General features: G+C 39.6%; 1 protein-coding gene across 1 annotated transcript in view; it reads right to left on the bottom strand.

Moving 5' to 3' along the window:
* Positions 1-20,552, bottom strand: part of cfap46 (cilia and flagella associated protein 46) — a 63,725-nt gene that overhangs the window by 28,645 nt on the left and 14,528 nt on the right. Inside the window, exons 14-33 of the mRNA XM_005735163.1 lie at positions 20,352-20,481; positions 19,682-19,800; positions 19,384-19,499; positions 17,705-17,817; positions 15,489-15,701; positions 13,341-13,542; positions 11,125-11,277; positions 9,462-9,572; positions 8,550-8,731; positions 7,219-7,350; positions 6,916-7,078; positions 5,731-5,803; positions 4,887-5,022; positions 4,625-4,808; positions 4,174-4,327; positions 3,301-3,524; positions 3,063-3,185; positions 2,118-2,279; positions 1,515-1,663; positions 26-124 (exon numbers count right to left, since the gene is read on the bottom strand). Coding sequence (XP_005735220.1) covers positions 26-124; positions 1,515-1,663; positions 2,118-2,279; positions 3,063-3,185; positions 3,301-3,524; positions 4,174-4,327; positions 4,625-4,808; positions 4,887-5,022; positions 5,731-5,803; positions 6,916-7,078; positions 7,219-7,350; positions 8,550-8,731; positions 9,462-9,572; positions 11,125-11,277; positions 13,341-13,542; positions 15,489-15,701; positions 17,705-17,817; positions 19,384-19,499; positions 19,682-19,800; positions 20,352-20,481 — 2,938 coding nt within the window. The remainder of the gene's footprint in view (positions 1-25; positions 125-1,514; positions 1,664-2,117; positions 2,280-3,062; positions 3,186-3,300; positions 3,525-4,173; positions 4,328-4,624; positions 4,809-4,886; positions 5,023-5,730; positions 5,804-6,915; positions 7,079-7,218; positions 7,351-8,549; positions 8,732-9,461; positions 9,573-11,124; positions 11,278-13,340; positions 13,543-15,488; positions 15,702-17,704; positions 17,818-19,383; positions 19,500-19,681; positions 19,801-20,351; positions 20,482-20,552) is intronic.

Below are 20,552 nucleotides of genomic sequence, written 5' to 3'. Positions count from 1 at the left end.
AATCTTTATAGCCCAGTTCACGTACCCCATTTGTTCTCGTTCTGGGACTGCACTCAGAGGCAGAAGCTTCTTCTGATATGGTGAGTGTGCCTCCAAACCCAGCTCAACACAGGTTCTGGCAATTCTAATAAGGTGAAAACAGGAAGAGGAACATGGCATTCAATGATGGAGTAACTCATGGGGCTGCAGGCTGACACTCCTCAGTCAGTCAGCTAAGTCAAGTAATTCTTTTACTCTGGGACACAATTTAAATGAGATGAAACGTGTGCTGGAAACAGCCACACTTACTGTATACAAAACTGACATAATATTTATTAATATTTGGAAACAGTAAGTATTCACTGATTGAGCCACACACAATTTTATCACTGCGTATCTTCAAGCTATGATCCAAAAGTTTTGGGAACAAGTCTAATAGGTAAAATGAAAACGCTCACCGGATTTAAATTTATCCAGTTTTTCATTCAAGATCTCTCAGTACTTTAAGATCTCTCAGTACTTTAAGATCTCTCAGTAGAAGTCTGTCGTGAGTGAAGAAAAGTGGGGAAAGTGGAAAACTTGGCAAGCAGGAAATGAACAAAAAACTGTGTGTATTTGCTTTTTAAGAAGATGATAAAAAGAGAAACTGATATTTATTATATTGAATTTCTTTCTCACTGGAGAAACTGCTCCACAGTGTTAGTGGTCAGAATGGGCCTTTTGAGAAGTCATCTGAAAACAAAAACTGCACTGGAAGCCTTTTCAGCAAATCTCATCAGATTTTAGCAGGAGATTTATTGACCAGTTCCCTGAACTTTTCAATCACACCTTGTACCTTAACAGTGATACAAGTGGTTAGAGAAGTTGGCGTGCAGCGCTTTTAAACATAGATCAGGATAAAGTAAGCGTCCCTGTAGCTGAGTCCATCCTACATGTTCTGACCCAATCAATTCTGTTTCATGAGCCCTGAGACATCACACAGCGCCTCCTTTAGCCATAAAGCTTCATACAACTTTTTTCAAATATATAGCATTACCTGAATACCTGTAAACTGACAGAATGTTGAAAAATTGATAGGCACACTAAACATGATGTAAACCGTAGCTTTATAGATAAAGTCAAAGGTTTATTTATTCAAATATTTAATTATTAGGAAAAAATGCTTGGTGTAAACTTGCTCTATACCAATAAAGTAAATCTGATGTAACCCGATTCCAGTAAACTATCAATTTAATTTGAACAAATGAAATTTGATGTTTTACATTGCACTCATGTAGCAAAAATTCCACGGAAAATTTACATGTTATCCCGTGATTTAAAGTCAGCAATTTGGGCGTAAATATTTTTTGAGTGCAGCTTTTTTTTTTTACACAGAGAATATTATCTTGTATTTAGTGAATAAAGTTCATCACTGAGCAAGTTATCTGATTTTTGTACCACCCTCTGAACCTCAAACGCTTTAAACAACATTCTTCTCATATACAGTAGTACTACCTAAGACCTGAGTGTGAGGTGTAGGTCACCCTGGTTTTTACCTAAGCCTGTAGAGGTCAGAGAGGCTTGTCATATCCAAAAGCTCATGAGCAATGGTCTCAGCTAGATGCACTGCAGGAAGGGTCAGGTGGCCGAGTGACAGTGAGTTCAGTTCTCTTTCCAGCAGGTTGAGATAAAACAGGCTTTGTTTCTACAGCCAAACACAAAGAGAAACATAAAGGTTTAAAGACTTTCACTAACAAGTATACATCAAGACTTTTCAGTGTTTTATCAGAATAGAAAATGGCTCTTTGCTCCTTTTTCTAACCAATTAGATGAAGTCTTGTTACATATTGCCATCCCACTGAGGCTGTAGATCCATGAATGGATCACAGTACATGTTTCATTTAGAATACCAGGGCTTTATCGTCTTCTGACAGCTTAACTTGATCCCCAAAGATCAATAAGTGTGCTTTCTTGTCAACAAAACTTTGCAGCAACACTGACTTTAAGTTACCGCTTTGCTTTTATATAGCCAAGCCTTTGATTCTATATAGCTGGGAGATACAACCTCTGCTAAATAAAAAGTGAAGTCTGAGACAATACCACAGATGGTACACCTTATAATGCAGAGAGAAATGTATGAGAGAAGTTTGTAGTCTTGCCTGCTTTGTAATGCTGTGAGTGTTGATACAGTGGGGGTTGCTGCTGGTTCTGAATATCTGCCTGGCCTGGTCGGGACAGACAAAGGAGGCCCAGTCCCTCGTGGTGGAAGGAGGTGTCTGATCCAAGACAACAGCTTTAGGTCTTTCATCAGCAGATGTAGGCTGGTCAAACAGATGAGACACAGTACTGACTTTTGTTAGGTTTTGTATTGTTGATTGTCATTTATGCTTAGAAATATTTAACCATATATGCTTAGAGGTGTATAATCAATTGTGTAGTGATAGGATGTGTGATCTTTAGCAGGCTGGAAAGGCTTGGTGTGTATTCCACACTGGAATGCACACCTACATCCTGGGAGCATGGGAAGTGGTCGTACCTTGTCTTATTGTCTTATGGTAGGATAAACGTATCTATATCTGTTTCAGGCTAAGTGCCTTTTGTTTAGATGAACTGTTGGACTTCCAGACCAGCAGGTTTAGGGAAGTCATTTATGGGGTCACACACACACACACACACACACACACAGTATTCTTTGTTCACATGTATACCTATGTAAGATGTTAGATGTTAATGACCCTATGCATATTCATGTAACCACAATAAAAGGAGTGCTATGGGGAACCTGGCTGAGAGTCTGACGGAGGTCAAGTGGTGGAACGACAGGCAGGCCTCCCTTATGCATGAGTAACACGAAGAACTTTGCCTACTTGGTGCTCAATGCTTTTGCTGTGTAATTATATTGTCTTCAACGTTCCAGCGAATAGGTTCAAGCTACAAACCTATCAACTTTTTGTTTTTAACACCGGTGTGCAGTCAACACGTAACTTGTGAAACGTGAAATCAAACAGGCAGAGTGGATGAACATAACTGGCATAACTTTACATTAAGTCAAGTAACTGAGTTAAATTTCAAAGCAAGCAAAGGCACAAATATGAGAAACTTACCTGTTTGGCTTTTTTGTCTTTGCCCTTGTCTTTGCCTTTTTTGGATTCAGCAGAGGCAGGAGGTTGGAGTGCCTCACTCTTTGCCGTCTCCCTGGAAATCTCACACGCTGCTGCCATAGAAACCTGTAGTGAAATACGGTGCACACGTCATGGCACATACTGCACTCAGCTTGAGCCCAATTTGCATCTGAAGCCGCTGTCAAAGTTGTCAAGAGCAGTGGAGTTGAAGATGCACTACCTGCCATATCTGGAGCACAAAAGTGTAGGCTCTGAGCAGGTTAAGTTGGTGCTCAGGCGAAGTCTTGTCCTCCATGATGGCAAGCAGAGTGTGTGCTTGTATCAAGTAGTCCAGACGACGCACTTCCTTTAGACCGGACACATTTTGTGTAAATGACAACCCCTGGACTCCGAGCACGTACTCACTTTTCACAGGGCCCAAATCCCTCTCTACAGATTCATCCTCTGGAGAAAAAAGAGACATAAAAGGTGTTAAACGAGAAACATATCTAGGATAATCTATCAGAATGACTGAAACACAGTTACAACTTAAGAGAATAATAAAGAGGTTTTATTGAAGAGGGCAGTTTATCTCTGAGGGAATATTAATGGTACTCGCAGCAGGAGGCTATAAAGACTTCTTACAACTCTCTTTAAAGCGGTGCTATCTTATTCTCAGTGGGTACCCACGTGGGATCTTGACAAATCTGTTTCCTCGAGTGGTCAGTTTGTTTTCCTCTGATCCAGTCTGGGTTTTTTTTGTTTTGTTTGCACAGGGGAACACATGACTTTAATGTTGAAGCAATTACACATAAGCAGTGGCAATGCTCATTTTAGGATCAGACTGATCAGATGTTAACCTAACACAGTGTAAAACATCAGGGATGGTTAAAAAAAAAGCATGCAGGCACACGTGCTAATGTGTAATCGCACACATGCAGACTTAATCCAAGTGGAAAAGCACTCCTGAGATGTGAACCTCAGGGGAATTCTCAGAATGTGTTACCTTCCCCCCCCAGAGATTTTCAGAGTGCACAGTAGCAGAACTGGCAAAACTAGTCAGTGACACTTGTTTGACATAATACAATGAGCGAGACGAGACAGGGAGTCCTACCTACTCCATCTGCCTTCCCAGGTTCCATGTGTAGAAGGATATCTATTACCCATTGAACCTGAAGTTTAGCATCCTCTTTGGGGAAGTTGTGATTGTACAGCCACTGTCCAAAACTTAACAGAATGCTGACTTTCTGCCATTTAGTCTCTGCGCTCTGTTCAGAGATGACATTAAAAACACAAAAGTTTAAAAAAAAATCATAAACATGAAAAATTCAAGCCCGATCATATGGAACTCTTCACACCATATAAAAAGGTATTTGAAGTGGGTTGTAATGGCACGTCAGCACCACATGATGGTACTAAAACCATTGCTACAAATATTGCACTACCTCCATGCACAGTCAAAACACAGGGATTAATATTATGCACTTTATGACTGTTTTTTTTTTAATATGAAAAGTTTATAAATCATCTGCATGCATTATGTTTTCCATTTCGAGGTATATTACTGTGAGAGAGACGATGGCTTTCTGGTGGCAAGTCAGTTGTTTGGCTACCGTGTCAGCACACAGTGCCACCTGATGCCACATGAACGAATGGCACTGCTCCCCTTCATCTTCTAATTTCTGCATGTCTGGCAGTATGTTCTCTCCCAGCGTTGCTTTCACCAGCACACCATATTTGAGCAGAGACCTGGGTTAACACAACGAAGAGTCAAATGTCTATGTTTTTAAGCTCCTCTCATCTCTTCATGTTCATGATTTCACTCACAACCGGTGTCTACTGCGAGGCATGTCTCTCATAGCTTTGGCCAGCAGCTGCAGGGCGCTTTCAAAGTCTTCCTCATCGATGTAGATTTGGAGCAACAAACGGTAAATAGCTGCTCTCAGGGTTAGGACCTCTTCATCTTTCAAAGACGCAAATATACAGACACAGAAAAATATAGAGTTTAAATGTTCGCCTCTAATCCAAAGCAAACAAGTGTGTGTTCACCATTTTGTTATCAATTTGTTATCGGTAGCCAGCAAAAGCCACTAATGCTAACATAGCATGCATGTATTTAGACTGTGGGAGGAAAGCAAAGCATCCAGAAAAAAACACAGCCAAGCACAGGAAAACAGAGGTTTGAACCCAGAGCCAAACAATACCACCAATATACAAAACAGATACAGAATAAAACTCATTGCAGTTTTGGGAGAAAGTTCTATATGTGTTTCATTTAAATACATGGAGTGGACTGGTATTTATCTATTTATTAACACTGGATCTCAAAGCACTGTAGACTCAGCTGGACAGTAGGAAGAAGCTAAAGTACGGATGTACAGGGAGAAGATGCAAACTTCACACAGAAAGGCTCCAGCCAGGGTATGAACCTGAATCTGTGAGGCGAGACGGTAAACCACTGCACCACTGTGCATCACCGTCATGAGGACAACCAAGAGTAATTATGATTTATGATTTTATGACTTTCACTGCTTGGGAATTCACAGGTATGTTATTGCCCATCAAAAAGGAGCACATAGCTATACTGAGGTCAAATAATTAGCTGTAGGGTACATTTGTGTAGATTGTATCAAAGTATGTATTATATTTTGAGGCTCTTTTTGGTGCTTACTTGTTGCTCTGTGTTTTGATCTCCTTAGAGGCTGTGCTGCCAAGGTCAGCGGCCTTTTCACTTTGCTCTGCTGCTGAAATACAACAGGAAAAGGATTAATGCTTTATTTTAACTCTCTTGGGAAATTGAGCATTTGCCGTAGGTAGTCGGTCATAGTTAGAGCTCACTGATAACACATAGGAGCAAAGGCTGTGTGACCTTTCCTTATATATATCCCTGTCTCAATATCTGTAAATTCTCTTCCAGACTCACTGGTTAGCAATTTGGGAATACTATACAAAAAAAGTCCATCATCTGTATATAAGCTAGATCATGTTCACCCCCACTTACAACATGTTGCTTAAGAACAGTGTTGAGAAGAGAAGAACACGACAGATAAACATCATTCTGAATTCTCACATAAGTGCTCTTTAATTATAGATTTTGCAGTTGAACTGCTGTTTATCCCCGTGGCTGGATTGCTGTTCACAGGCAGAGATGGGCAGATGTTTTGCACAATTGCCACACCCACAAGCTTTTCCCTTTTAGGACCAAAAGAAAAAAAAACTGCACTGATTTTCAGAGGATGTTAAGACACCTTAGTCACCTTGATAGCAACAAAAATCAAGCGTTCAAAAAGATATAATTAAAAAATGGCATGAAAGAAATAGAGATTTTTTTTATTTTTAATGCTTTGCTCATTAGTGGCTCTTTTTGTTGTTGACTTTTTAGGCTGACGTTTTGTCTTTTCGGCTGTTGATATAGCAGAAAATGTTATAAATGATCCGGGAGAGGCTGTCTGTCTGTGTCTAAACCATTTCCCATAACATGGAGGCTCAGGGTCTGTTTTCGTTACTGCTGAGCTCTGTGTTAGTGCTGTACCACCACATTGTTAAACATCACAGAAATCTAGCATTGTAGTTCTGGAAAAAATGTCTTCCCACATATGTATTTTGGCCAGGTGCAGACAAAGAACAGTAGGGAATACCTGCAGTCTGGAGATTGTCTACATATGGGAAATACTTCTACGTTAAGATATTTAATTTATATGTGCAATGTATCTATTTCTACTAAAGCTGGATAACGAATTATTTTGATTTACGTAGATATGGAGGGTCATCTATGTAAAATTCTTGCTCTGAATCGTTGGATAAATTGATATGGATGAATATGAGAATAGCTCATTAAATAACAAACGATTTATACATTTTCTTGTTTAGTGGTATGAACAAGGGCATTCAGGATCATCTTTAGGTTCTCCCGGAGCTGCTGCCTTTCCTCAGTGCTCCCTGTCAGAGGTAGACAAGTATTCCAGTAATGCCCGGCAGCAGTGACACACAATGCTGGACTGACAGCTTTCTCTGCGAAACTATGGACAAGAGAAAGGAGAACTCTGATTTTAGGGCAGAAATTTAAAATGCCTGAAAGTGCAGACTTAGAGACTAAATAAAACAAAAACATTTTCAGCCTAAAGCATTAATCAATAAATCAGTTTACTCTAAACAGTACCTGACACTTGACAGGAGCACTTCCATTGCCTCCCTGTAAGAGTGTAGATCTCCCCTGGACTCATGGACTAAGCTCAAACCTCTCAGGCAGGTTGTGATGCTCAGCATTTCATTCACTGCAGTTGGGCCATACCTACACATGTGAGATCATCTATCAGGCATTATCAATCAACAAACCAAACTGTAAAAGTGAAATATGTTAGCAACCTATGGGCTGAACATGTTTGCTAGGTTAATTGGTAATTCTAAATTGGCTGTCGGTGTTAATGTGAGTGTGGATGTTTGTCTGTCTTTAAGTGTTATCCCTGCGAGAGGTTGGAGACCTGTCAAGGGTGTGAAGTAGCTGTTAGGTGGACAGCATTTACCCGCTATTTGTGTGAATGTACCTGATCAGAAAGTGGCTGCACACACTAGCTTTAACGCTAGTGAATGCACTCACATAGACAGCCAAACAAGAACGCCTGGGTGAGTGAAGAGCACTGGAAAACTAAACTGACAAACATATCTCACAGTCTGTTAAACCTAATAACTTAGAGGAGAAATAAGAGAACATTTTGCAGTATCTGTCAGTCCTGAAGGCCTGAATTTCTATTGAAAAAAAAACAAAAATAAAACAAACAAACCCCAAGACATGTTTTTTTGACTTTTTATAACTTGCTATATTTGTGTATAGTTTTGATTCAAAAACGAACTAAATGCTGTGCAAAAAGACTTTTTTAGACTAATTTGTGTAACTGTAACTTTAAGATCTTCACAGTACAGAACTGCATCTCTACATGTAACAGATATTAGACATTTAAAAACCGTACTGTCTATTTGAATAACGAATCATTGAGGGTGGCAATCATAAGTGGTGCGCCCTCTGTTGGAATCAAACTCATTTAAGTTAGTCACCTTAAGATTCATTAATACAGTTTTCTTTTTTTTTCAGAGGCAGGATTCACATGGTTCACAGGCTGGTTCTGGCCCTCAGGCCATACTCTGCCCATGTAAGCTCTAGGTGAAATACTGGTGACACAGAACAAAAATATATGAGAATATCTCAATCAAACGAGATCAAACTTGGCACCGGACTTACTCGGGACGAAAGCAATACATCTGCCAAATCTGAAGCAGACTGGCTGCATAGTTGTCAAAGCCAAACAGAGCAGGCAAATAGACAGGTAGCTTAATACGCATCGATTTCTTGAATTATCAGTGGGTTATGGACAAGATGTCAAGTGAGCCTCAAAGTCTTAACTACTTTGCCCGAAATGCTTCTATAAGGAATCCCCATTTTTAAAAATGACCCTGGTACTTATTTTAGAGTTGAAATAAACCAACCACACTTACAAAACACATGGCATGGTGTTGAGACTTTTTGTGGCTGCTTCCTCCAGCAGCAGAGCCCTCTTGGTGCAGCTGCACACTAAGCTGTAGTCCTTGACATCGTGGCAGAAGGCAGCCAGCTGGCACCACACCTGCAACTCCACCACGGCGTCGGACCATCTGCATTCCGACGCCATGCTCACCAGCTTTAGGTGAAGAGTGAAGAGAGGGGAGGGAATGAAAATGATGGTGGTGGCAGTGGTGGTCAGGGAAGAGGAAATGATGAGAGGGTTGTGGGAATACAAGGAAGGAGGACTGGAATTTGGAAGGGAACAAAATTAAGGGAAGGTAGGGGCAGACAGGGGAGGGTTGGGGCAGGGCCAGAAAAGTGATTGAATGGAGGCAGAAAAAGAAAGGTGAGAAATAAGGAAAGGAGTGGTGAGTGAAAAGGCAAGAGAAGAAAGTGAATGCATGGGTGTAAAGGATGAAGCAGGAGGAAGAAAAAGAAGGACAAGGACCGAAAAGAATGAATGGACATATGCAGACAAGAAAAAAATGGCAGAAAAAGCAGGAGCGGGATCGTAAAAAGTGAATGGAAAAAGCAGAAACATTGAGGATCTGTCCTTACTGATAAAAGAATAAGAGGAAGAGTGAAAGCAGATAGAGGGGTGGAATAAAGCCAAACTGTCTAAATGAGCAATTTTCAATAGGAAACTAAAATAAAATAAATGCACACGTGCTAATCATATCAGAGGAGTGACAATCATAATCCTAGTAAAGCTGGATGATCAAGGTTGGCACAGTACTTTTTTCATTTACTGACACTACTGACAAATGATGAGATGCAGACAGGCTGCAAGGGCTCAATGGGTCATGTTGACATCTGTTGTTGCAATCTGGGCATCAGCTACTGTAGGAAAACAGAGAAATACATACTGTGGAGAGACTGGGAACAGAGAACTCCATATGCCTCGGGTTCCTATTGCACTGGAGCATCTCCACTCCAACCAGCACACACGCCATCACAGACATGTCCTCATTCTCACTCTGCAAACACAGTGGAAAACAACTCATACTCAGCTGCAATCTACTCAATATATACATACAGTTTAATTAACTGAAACTCATATACATGTATTACTATTTGTGTATAAATTACACATAAAGATGTAGTATAATTAAGATATCGCATGTGTTCCAAATGCTGCGGAGATGCTCTTGTTGATAATGTATGACTTCCCATTGTGTGGAAAATGAGTCGATGAATGATTTATTGATTGCAATTAGAGATGAGCCGCTGTTATATTAACAGTGCAATTCCTAATTTGCATGACAAGAAGCGAACCTCATCTAGCTGTGAGTCAAAAACACATCAGGCCAAAGGAACTAATGTAGGGCAGGAGATTCTCGGCTGAGGAACAGTTAAAGGATTACAGTGACTAATTGAACGGTCTGCTCGAATGACAAATCACACTTGTGTTTTCCCCGTGTTTTTGTCCCCCTCTGAAGCCGCACAATCATACGACACCTGGAGACAAACACACACACTAGCAGATACAAAGCTTGAATATGAAAAGGGCGGATGCAACACCTACAGCATCACAGAGCATGTCAGCAGTCATCACAGTATCATAAGCACATTAATACTTTATAATAATGACATTATTATGTTATGACACTGAGCCACACAGATGACTCAGCAACAATCCATCCTATGTTACATTTGACGTATTTTGTCATGTAACAAGAGGCTTCCAAAATGACTGTTTTAGGCTTATCATAAACTATAGAAGGAGCATTAGTCTTAAAGTGACCCTCAAAGTGAAAATTAAAATAATGCATGCACAGGAGGGTAGAAAAATAGCTTTGTTCTTCTTAATCATTCTTGTCACATGAGGAAAATTGAATTGCTTGAGGGCTTACATCACTGAAGTTTACTTTTTTATTTCTTTATTTTTTTATCCACTTATGTCAACTCCATTGGAAAACTGCAAACGCAGCGATATAAAAAACACAACCTCCGAAGCATTAACCTAACCTAATTTGATTCTGTCAGGATTAATTTAGTCAAAACAGACTAGTTATTCCGTCCTGGCTCCGTTCTAGGACCAATCCTTCTGTACATATGTATGCGCAAAGTCTAAAATGAGGAAAGCCTACATCTCTGTCCCCTTCATGTCTATACTTGAGAAGCCAGTGAGAACAGTGGCGGGAGCTGATTGAATCAGAGATAGCACGACATGGAAGCGCTGCAGGAGAGGTGGGTATGCAAGCAGCTTGCAGATGTAGAGAAAGGTCAAACATAAATGGACATAGAGCTGGTTTAAAACAAACATTATCACACATCAAACTACTTCTTATGTTGCCACATACACTATTTATACCCAGTGACTGCTAGTTTAACAGTTGTTTGTCTGAACTTGTGTTTGATATAGTGTTGTAATAAATCTTCGAGACTGTAAATTACACAAACTCTAAATTAACTCTAAAATGCTAACTAATTTTTCAATGGTGATACTTGGTTTCGTATGAATGATTAGGCCCTAGACATGAACTAGAACCCTTAAATGAACCTAAAGAGAACTGCTAAGAATAGTACCTCTTCTTTCAGCATATTCATCTTTGAACCCGTTTGCTGTTGCAAGAGCCCATGGATCTGCACCCATGTAGCCAACACCCGTTTTCTTGCTGAGATGGGGACAGTCTCCCCTGGGATGGTAGCATTTGATATGCGAAGGGCGTACTCGCATAGCTAGGAGGAGGAGCAGAAAACAATAATGAGCTATCTGAGACACTTAACAGGTGTCAGTCAGTTATTATACATCATGATGCATAATTATACTTCCCTAATGCAAGCTACAAAGGAGTCAAAATTCAGTAAGACTTTGTTCAAGTTGGACACTGGATCTGACCCTGCTATACCATTAATAAAACATACACAGCAAAGGATAGTTTTTTCTTCTTTTCTTTAAAATGGAAATAGACACAATGAAATTTAGTGAATAATTCACTGATAACGTGTCTTTTATCTGAAGTTACAGCTGGATTTCATGGCTGACCATCAGAATACATCAGGAGAAAGGAAACAAGGTTTAATTGTCAGGCGAGAGAACAAAGAAATCAGTCTTCAACAAAGATGTAGTCTTGAAAGCAACATGTGATCGTGTCCACACGTGTGTGCGTGCGAGTGTGTGTATAAATGGGTGGATGTGCAGAATAAGAAAATACATTTCCTGTTTTAAGAGTTGTGTGATACTTCATCATATGTCATATATATCCAATAGAGAAAGATCTGATATTCCCCTGTTGGTGGTCACACTATCTGTGTTTGTCCAGTTATTGCCCTGAATTTTTTTGCATTCGGTGAGCGGTTGCAATTGTAATAGATGCAGTGACCGGCTGTTTCTTGAGCGGTTGAGCATGTAGTCCCCTTGTCCTGTAGGCGACTTGAAGTGACTGCAATCACTGTTAGACAGGGAAGGTTTACAAATAATTGCCACATAGTTAATAAATGCAGACAGAATGCCTTTATGCTGCAATAAATCTGAGTCAGTCTGCGCTGGTTAGGACAACTCATCTTTTTGCAATCAGGGACTTGACCCAAATGTGTTGCCAGCTCGTTTTTTCTCATTAAATTTGCCTATATAAGCAAGGCTGCCAAAGACCTTATATCATTTTGCTGTTATGTTACTGTCCTGCAGCAACTACACTGCTATTTAGGGAGGTTTTGACTTGACTTTGAATGTGGATGGCAACAAATTTACAATTGTCACCAATTTATTTCAGCTAATTGCCAAACTATTACAAGCAGATATAATGGACAACATGACCCCCGCCAATCACAAACTAATATCAGATTGACTCCATCTATGTCCCCTTTTATTGCTGTCTTGACCAACCAAAGGGCAAGTGACTGAGCAGTCACAGACCACTAAAAAAGCACCCATTTTAAAGCTGAGAAAGCTGAACTACAATTCAGTGCTCAGTGGCCAAATCAAGAGAGCATGAAGGCTGCTCTCTATACAAACAGACCATTGTTTGCATAAAGTAGAATCATATATACAGCTGGGGAGCATTTCAAAGGTTTCTAGTAAGTCCTGATGGTTTAGACTCTGATTTGGAAAGTGACAATTTAGATTTGAAAGTCTAAAACTTTTTTTTCTTTTTAAAGATGTCAGTCTGTAAATGTTAAATTCACACTGTTAGCTGTGTAATATCTGCACAAAGAGATTAACGCTTGACTTTCTGAACACGTCTTGCAAACATTCAGCAAACTGCATTCAGAGATTGTACACACTGTGCGCTAAACTCTTTTCACAGATTCCAATCAGTTCTTAAGCTTTCAGCGCTGGGATTTCAGACATTGTTTTCACAGTGAAAAGATAAAAACTGAACAAAAACAAACTCAAAACACTCCAATCAGTCAGACACAAGGAAGATTCTGTGTTCTTCCACAACATCCATCCAAGAAGTTAGCAGGTTTCTAACTAAATATGCTTTGGTTAGTTAGAATGTACCATACATATACACCCTGTTAGTCATAATTACATGTTACATAACCTTTCTGAACACGTCCCTGTAGAGACAGTGGTCTAATTATATCTTATCGTCTCCACAAGTATCAGCCAAAATCAGCTCCAATCATCAGTGGCCCTGGAGATAGCTTTGCTTTAAAGAAATCCCAAGATAAACATATTTAATCTTGATGAAAATATCTCTATGACCTAACAAACTGCTTCAGAAAATCCTAGGTCAGGAAGTTTTAATATAACTTGTGTGATATAAAGAAAAGCACAGCCACATTAAGAGACTCACCTCTAATGCCTTGTGGACATCCTGGAGGCCAGCAGGATCTAAGAAACCCCCACAGGTGCTGGCAGCCTTTGCTATGCCCTTCTCAGCTCTTTTTTTGCCCTTGTCTTCTGCTGGAGCTGGCACAACGTTGTCTGGCCCAAACAGAGGCTGAATCAACCCTTGGGCCACAGCATCACACAGCAGCACAAAAAGAACACGGTTCCTGAGAAACACAAACAAATAATGTTCCCCTCACCACAGATTTGGCTACGAAAAAACTAAGTGTTCCTTGGGTCACATGTCACATGAGAATGCCAGTGTATTCTAACATTTGCACAATTATTGTTATGCCCAAGGAGAGTTTGGTCTGTTCTCATGAACGCTTCACTGCTTCTTTCTATAGCCAAAAATAAGAGCAGTGCTTAAATGGTCTCCTCTGCTGTCAGGAGCAACAAAAGAAATACGCTTCAGATACGTTTCTGAGGATGAACGCACATTTTGTAAGTTTTACTTGAACTGAAGGACTTTGTATTCACTTTATTCCACAGAGGGTAGATAAAGAAATGTGTGGCCTGATGAAAGTCTTTCAGAACGCACAGAATAAGATAAAATGTGTGTGATCATCAGTCTAAAAACATTTTCATTTCTAAGAAATGCGGAACAATGTACTGAGGAATAGAGACAGTGTATCACCAAAAACAAAGAAACACACACAAATGCAGAAAACTATTAATTAATTGTTGGTTAAGCAGCTCTAACATACTGTATAAAACAAATAAAAACAAGAAGCACTCCATCAAGGCAGCTCATTCTCTGGGCAGTATTTACTTTTAAGGGAAAGGTATTGTATGTTATAGACATACAATAGCTCCATAATCATATAGCTCTCTATGTATCAACCTATTGAGCTTGAATAAGTGGTCAGAGGTTTTAAATTGCTACATGTTATTTGACAATACACACCACACATGTAAGAATCAGAGTTTATACGTTATAAGGCTTTTTTTTGTTGTTGCCAATTTTAGACCAATAAGTCGTTAAGCTGACCTTAGTGGATGTAAAACAAATTTTAATGGATTGTTAACATGAACTGAATCTGCACCAAGTTTCATTCAAAATGTTTCAAGCTATTGCATTTACAGACAGAACAATACACATTCAAAGGCTACCAAAAAAACATAACCACCTTGGGGGAGGTAGAGAATAATCAAAATAAAATGTAAATAATAATGTAAATAAAATGGATGAAAACCAAAATGTGTTTTGTTATTTAGAGGTTGCTCTTATTTGCTCAACACACAATGTATTTACAAAACATATTTATGTGATTTCATCTAACTTTTTTAGTTACACCAGCAAGACATAATATCCTGTGTAATTTTCTCTGTTTCAGCTAAACTACAAAGTGCGAGGAGCTGCAGGTGTCATGCTGATGAGGAAAGATCCAAAGCAGACAGAAAACTAGCTTGGGCTTGCAGGGACTCAAGAAGGCACTATAATAACCAACTAAAAAAAAGAGTGCTGCATAATGATAGCATCTAAAAAGGGTAAAAAATAAGAACACAGACTGGTATGAAATGAAAACAACCTCACACAGACAGAGACAAAGACACAGACTAAGAAGAAACATATGAACTTAATCAGAATCTAAGGGAGCATCGAATAACTCATTTTTGCAACCACTTATCCTTGACCTTAGTGGAAAATGTCATGAAGTCGAGGAAAGGTGAGAAGAAGAATTTACAAGACCACAGAAAATGCATTATGCTCTGAGAATCCAGCTGAACATAGAATATACTCACTAAATTAACAATGTGATGTCTCCTGGATGTCTGCTGTGTTGAAACTACCAAATACATATCTTGGAGCCTATCCCAGCTGCCCTGAAGCAAAAACTAATTTAATGATAATCCTAAGTGCTGGCAAAAACAACAACGGGTATAACTAACGTAGCTCATGACCTTGATTTAGAGAAGTAATGAGTAAGAACTTAACAACTTGATAAGAGGCAGATTTCATCTAGAATGTCATGGATTTTGTTTCATAATGAGTTTTTCTGTGGTGCTTTTACAGTTCAGATTCTCAGGGTGTGTTTTAATTATCTTTATGTTAGATTAGTGAAGCTGTGACACTGCAGGTAAGGTATAATTTTCTAAAAAAAAAGCCTACCCAGTGTACCCCGTCTTCTGGAGCATGTCCACAAGACTCTGGAAGGTGGGAAGCAGGCGTGTGTATTCCCTAGCTGCCAGCAAGTGGCTATTGTAATTCCACAGGTAAATGGCTGCATTAGCTACCACCCACGACTCTCCGATCTCTGCTCCGAGCTCCCCTGCCCGCAAGAAGTTGGAGGTGGTGTAGGCACATAGAGCCTGGATCCAGTCCCTGGGTGAGAGAAGCACAGAAATATAGAAGAGAGTGAAAAAAGGATAGAAAAAGTACTCTTTGTGCGTGTTTGTGTGCAGTACAATATTTTCAATTTCATCTTTAAACTTGTTTTAGCATGAACACGTTCATCTACTGAAGGAAAATTACTCAATCAAGTTTTTACAGAATTTGCAAATTCTACTTAAGAAGGTATTCATCTTATTTCACAGTAACAGCTGGCAGCCCTTGTAATTCTACAATATGCCAGAAATAGATTTCAGGCAGGTCTCAGGCACAGCACATCAGTACAGTGATTTCAATGGTGAATGCCATGTGTCAAGTCTTGTCAAGTCAATAAAGAAAATAGGCTGCTGTTTTATCTAATACAACGATGGCTGGAATCCAAGAAAGAAGACAAGATGGAAAACACTCTGGAAAAATAAAAAATAAAAAATATCAGATTCTGGATGCACATGTCCATTTATCCAGTTTGCCCATTTTCCAGTCCCAAAATATATTAAACAAATGATAAATAATAATATACTATAGTGACCCTGACCACCATAATGCTGATCTCACTATAACAAGCAATGAGGAGTATCTGATCCTTACCCTTTAACTACATTACACAAGATATCTGAACCCTTCTTCCATAACATCTGATTGCTTTAGAAATGTTCCCAGATCAGGTTTGAACTGTTAGTTTGACAAATAAGGAAATTAAGCTCATTTAATTAGTAGGTGCAAAGCAGAGTACTCGATTACTGTTTAATTGTAAGAGTTAATGTAACTGTTTAGTTTCAATTAATCAGGTATTTAGATGCTTTTTCAAAGAAGCAAACAATTTCTGGTAAATATGACGGTATTTCTCTGTTACTTTTATTTTGATGGAAGAAAAAGAACAAGGCAAAAACTCATGACCTTCCCAATGTTTGTGTCTCCCCCCCAACTCTTTGGCACACAGGTCCATGCCAGTGCACATATTAACCTTGGGCTTCAGTCACACAGGCCTAGAGGCCGGTGAGTGGTGGCCTGGCAATCGCATTATAGAAGAAACTGGAACCCTTATTTTGTACCAGGGTCAACCAGGAAACTGAGGAATACTTCCTGGTTTCCTGGTTGTGAGAGGTTGCTGGAATGTGATGTGAAATCAACTCTTTAGCCACAGCCACAGCCCAAGAGCAGTCAGTGATCCCCTGATAACCAGCTAGGGAAAATGTTTATTCCCCAGCTGGTTGGTTAATGGTTGTGGAAGGCATGCTGTCACTAAGTGAAAGTGGTTATGAGGTATATTGTAAAACCTTGCCAATACTTTAGCCGCGAGCAGACTTCTGCAGTCTCTTCTAATTTGCATGGAAAATGCCAAGTAGTTACCAAACACTTTCCAACTGCTCACTAAGTATTTGTGAAACTGTGATGGAAACTGGAAAAGTTGCCCCTTTTGAAATGTGTTGGTTTTAGTGGAAAGTCACAACTTTTTCTTAGAATGCAAATGATCTATCATCTGTGTCTCCCTGTTGTGTAGCACTTTTTCGGCATAAATTTGCAGACAAGTCTTCCAAGCATGTCTCTAGACCTTAGCTAGCAAGATGGTGGATCGAATGGCTTACAATGTGGAAGTGTACTTTGTGCCAGGATCACATTTTGAAGAAGCGCCTGCATGCTCAGTACAGCTCCACAACACCGCAACAGTGGTGAGCCCCACTGAAGTGGAGAACAATGTCGGTGCTGCAGCTATGCCATCGCTAACTTGTAATTTTAGCTAAAGTTGTCACCATGATGGAACTTAGTTCCACTGTTGCTACAGAATAGAGTGCACACCCTTGGGACAACATAACCACTGTGTGCAACCTAAATGCAAAGACTGCTTTTTCGGTACTCTAACCTTTGTTTTAAAAAAGTAAAAAATGTTGTTTCAAATTACTTTCATATTCAAGTTATAAAAAACAAGGTACAGTAAACAGCAAAGACACACAAAATCAAAATATCTGGTGTCCTACAGGTGTATATTGTGTTTTCACCTGTAAATAACCCAGTGTGGATCCTCTTCTGACACGCAAAACTGTTTATCCTGTGGGGGGACAGCAGGGCTATTTAGCTGTACCCCCTCTTCAAGTAGCTTTTGGATAGTGGCCTGAACAAGAAAGAATACATTAATTTCACAAACTATAATATTAAAGATGACTTCCTGTTTTGACAACTTTATAATAAAAAAGAGAAAAACCTCCTGCTATGGGGATGACAGATTCTTTAAAGGTATTAAAGCTCAGATATACAGATCAAAGACAAAAAGAAATGACTGGTGAACATTTTATCCAGAGGTGGACAACTCGGTTAAGACAAGAGGAACCAGTCGTCATCATCAGACTGAGAAGAATGTAGCTTTTGAATTAATGAAATCTAATCAAATTTTCAGAAAACATATCCCTGTGTCATAGAACAAAGGTATAAGAAAAGAGGCTACAGCGTGTGTCAGTTTTGGCAAGGTTGTGCCATGGGTGTGGATAGTTCTCTTCATTTTCTTTAAAGTGCTGTCAAGTTAACGTCTCTATAGACTTAATAAAGACTTGGACACATTTGATGGGAAGCACGTATGCAGAATAAGACAAACTCATGAGACAAGCACAGCAGTCTCTGACTCCAACCACTCACCAACAACTTCACAGGCTTGTTAAAACTCCCATAATGCACGTCAACTGCTGCAAGCAGTCTTTGTTTCTAATGGTGTATTTCAAAAGGATGGCGCAGCCTAAAAGAAACAGCTTGATCTAAGATCATCCACAAAATGAACATGAACACCTTATAACAAAAACATCTGAATTCAAATAAAGTTTAATTCAGAAGCTGGTGGCTAACAAACCAGGTATGGAGCCTTTAGAGCCAAACAACTTTCAGTATGAAGAGTTTCTGTCTGATCTGCATAAGAACATATTCAATAATAAATCTACCGTCTTTAATTATCAAAAACAGAAGGAATATGAGCCCATTGATGTTACACCAGTCACTGTTCTGAATATACATTACAGTAGGAACATGAAAACCTTCAACTTCAGTTATTACTATATCATTCAAAATACTCTTTCAGATCATGCTGGAACATTACATTTTAAGAGAAACTAAGAAACCTCTCAGTGTGTTTACGATACTCACAAAAACAAATTATGGCACAGAACAGCTATCCTGCACTCACCAGACACTTGAGTAGTTACACCTTGCTAGTACCTGACTGAAGCCCCTTTGGCTTTCAAAACTGCCTTAATTAATTTTTAATTCTCAAGATGGTTGTTTGGGAAAATCCGAGCATATCAGCAGTTCCTGAAATACTCAGAACACTGACACCATTACACATTCAAGTCACTTACATTACCGTTCTACCCCATTCTGTTGCTCAGTTTGGACCGGTCAAAATTTGCATTAAGCAGCAGTTGAACAGGTGTACCTAACAAAGTGGACAGTGCATTTCGCTGTGTTTGTTTAATCACAACATTCTTCAGTCTCCTCTCGTTCTGTTGACCATTGTGCAAGAAGCTTTTGCTCCACATTTTTTTTATAGTTCTATAATACTTGCCTGTAATGACTAATCAAAAGGGCCAACCTTATAATACTGGAGTTATAAGAAACCTGTTGGAGTGTGTTGGTTCCATCTGTAGGAACACAGGAGCTGAAGAGTGGCTGTGTGTATTAGTTAGTAAGAACAAACCTCAGCACTAATGAAGCGAATTTCAGCTAAAAGGCGCAGCAGGTGCACAAAGCTTTGACTTTCACTGGAACCGTGAAGACACTGTACACAGCTTTCCCCCTCTGAGTAGTTGCGCGCTGGAGAGAATTAGCAAAATATGTTATGTGAACAATCAGTGACAGATCTCTAGCACAAAAACCTAAACTATAGCCATAGGAGTACAAGCCTGACTTCTCATTACTATTCTGTATTCTGAAACTCAGTATTAGAAATATTTCTGTTATTTTAGTGTTACTCTTAAGATCATTCATCATCTTACTGTCAGTCTTCTTCCATCTCCCGTCATCATAAAGCAAACAGAATCCACAAGCAGCTCGGCACACATCCCAAACTTCATGCTTCCTGGCTGTCTTTGCTAATGTTGCCCACAGCCTCACTCTGAAACAGCCACGAAATAAAGATAAATTACAGATAAGTACTTTTTGAAAAGGTTAAGGTTGGGACAAGGGTACAGCTACGTGTTGTATATGATCGAATATTGTTTGTTTGCAGGGTCATGAATAATAAAAATCTGCTCTCAAGTTGTGATGGTTCTGCTGTCTCTTGAGCATTAAGTCTGCCATTAGTGACGTGCACATCTCTTTAACGGTAATGACAGGGGCAGACATGAGGAAATCAGCTATGCGCTTTGAATAGGGATATGAAATGGAAGGGTGCAGAGTTATAGTCGCACAACAACCTTAACAGCAGAGAGGACCAATAGATCAAACATTCATTAGTATCTAATATTCGGTAAAAGCAAGAAGTAATAAATTCAACAAGCCATAAAAGTCTGATTATATGGGCAATTTTCCAACTGGGTTTCTGGGAGGTGTGACAACTAAAACTAACCGCTGAGAAAACTTTACACTGGTAGGATCATTTTGCTTACATTCATACATCAAAAGCACATGCGCAAAATTAATAGACTTGCATTTGCAAACACGCACATCTCTGTATGATCTGTATCGCTGCCCTGTTTGTCCAGGTGTCCTTCCACCCTCTGTATGGATGTAGAGTGATGCTGAGCCTTTGCAGCGAGCTGAGTCACTGGTCCAGATCCAAGACCGCCTGCGGGAACTAGACAAATGTTGAAACACTGCATAAGTCGAACCTGATTAATACCGGAAAAGCTTTTCCATCCCGCCCCC

Source organism: Pundamilia nyererei, unplaced genomic scaffold (assembly GCF_000239375.1).
Source record: "Pundamilia nyererei isolate P.nyererei 1_Seehausen unplaced genomic scaffold, PunNye1.0 scaffold00062, whole genome shotgun sequence".
In the NCBI taxonomy this organism is placed as follows: Eukaryota; Metazoa; Chordata; class Actinopteri; order Cichliformes; family Cichlidae; genus Pundamilia; species Pundamilia nyererei.
The sequence above is the reverse complement of the archived record's forward strand: the minus strand, read 5'-3'. Positions and strand labels throughout refer to the sequence as shown.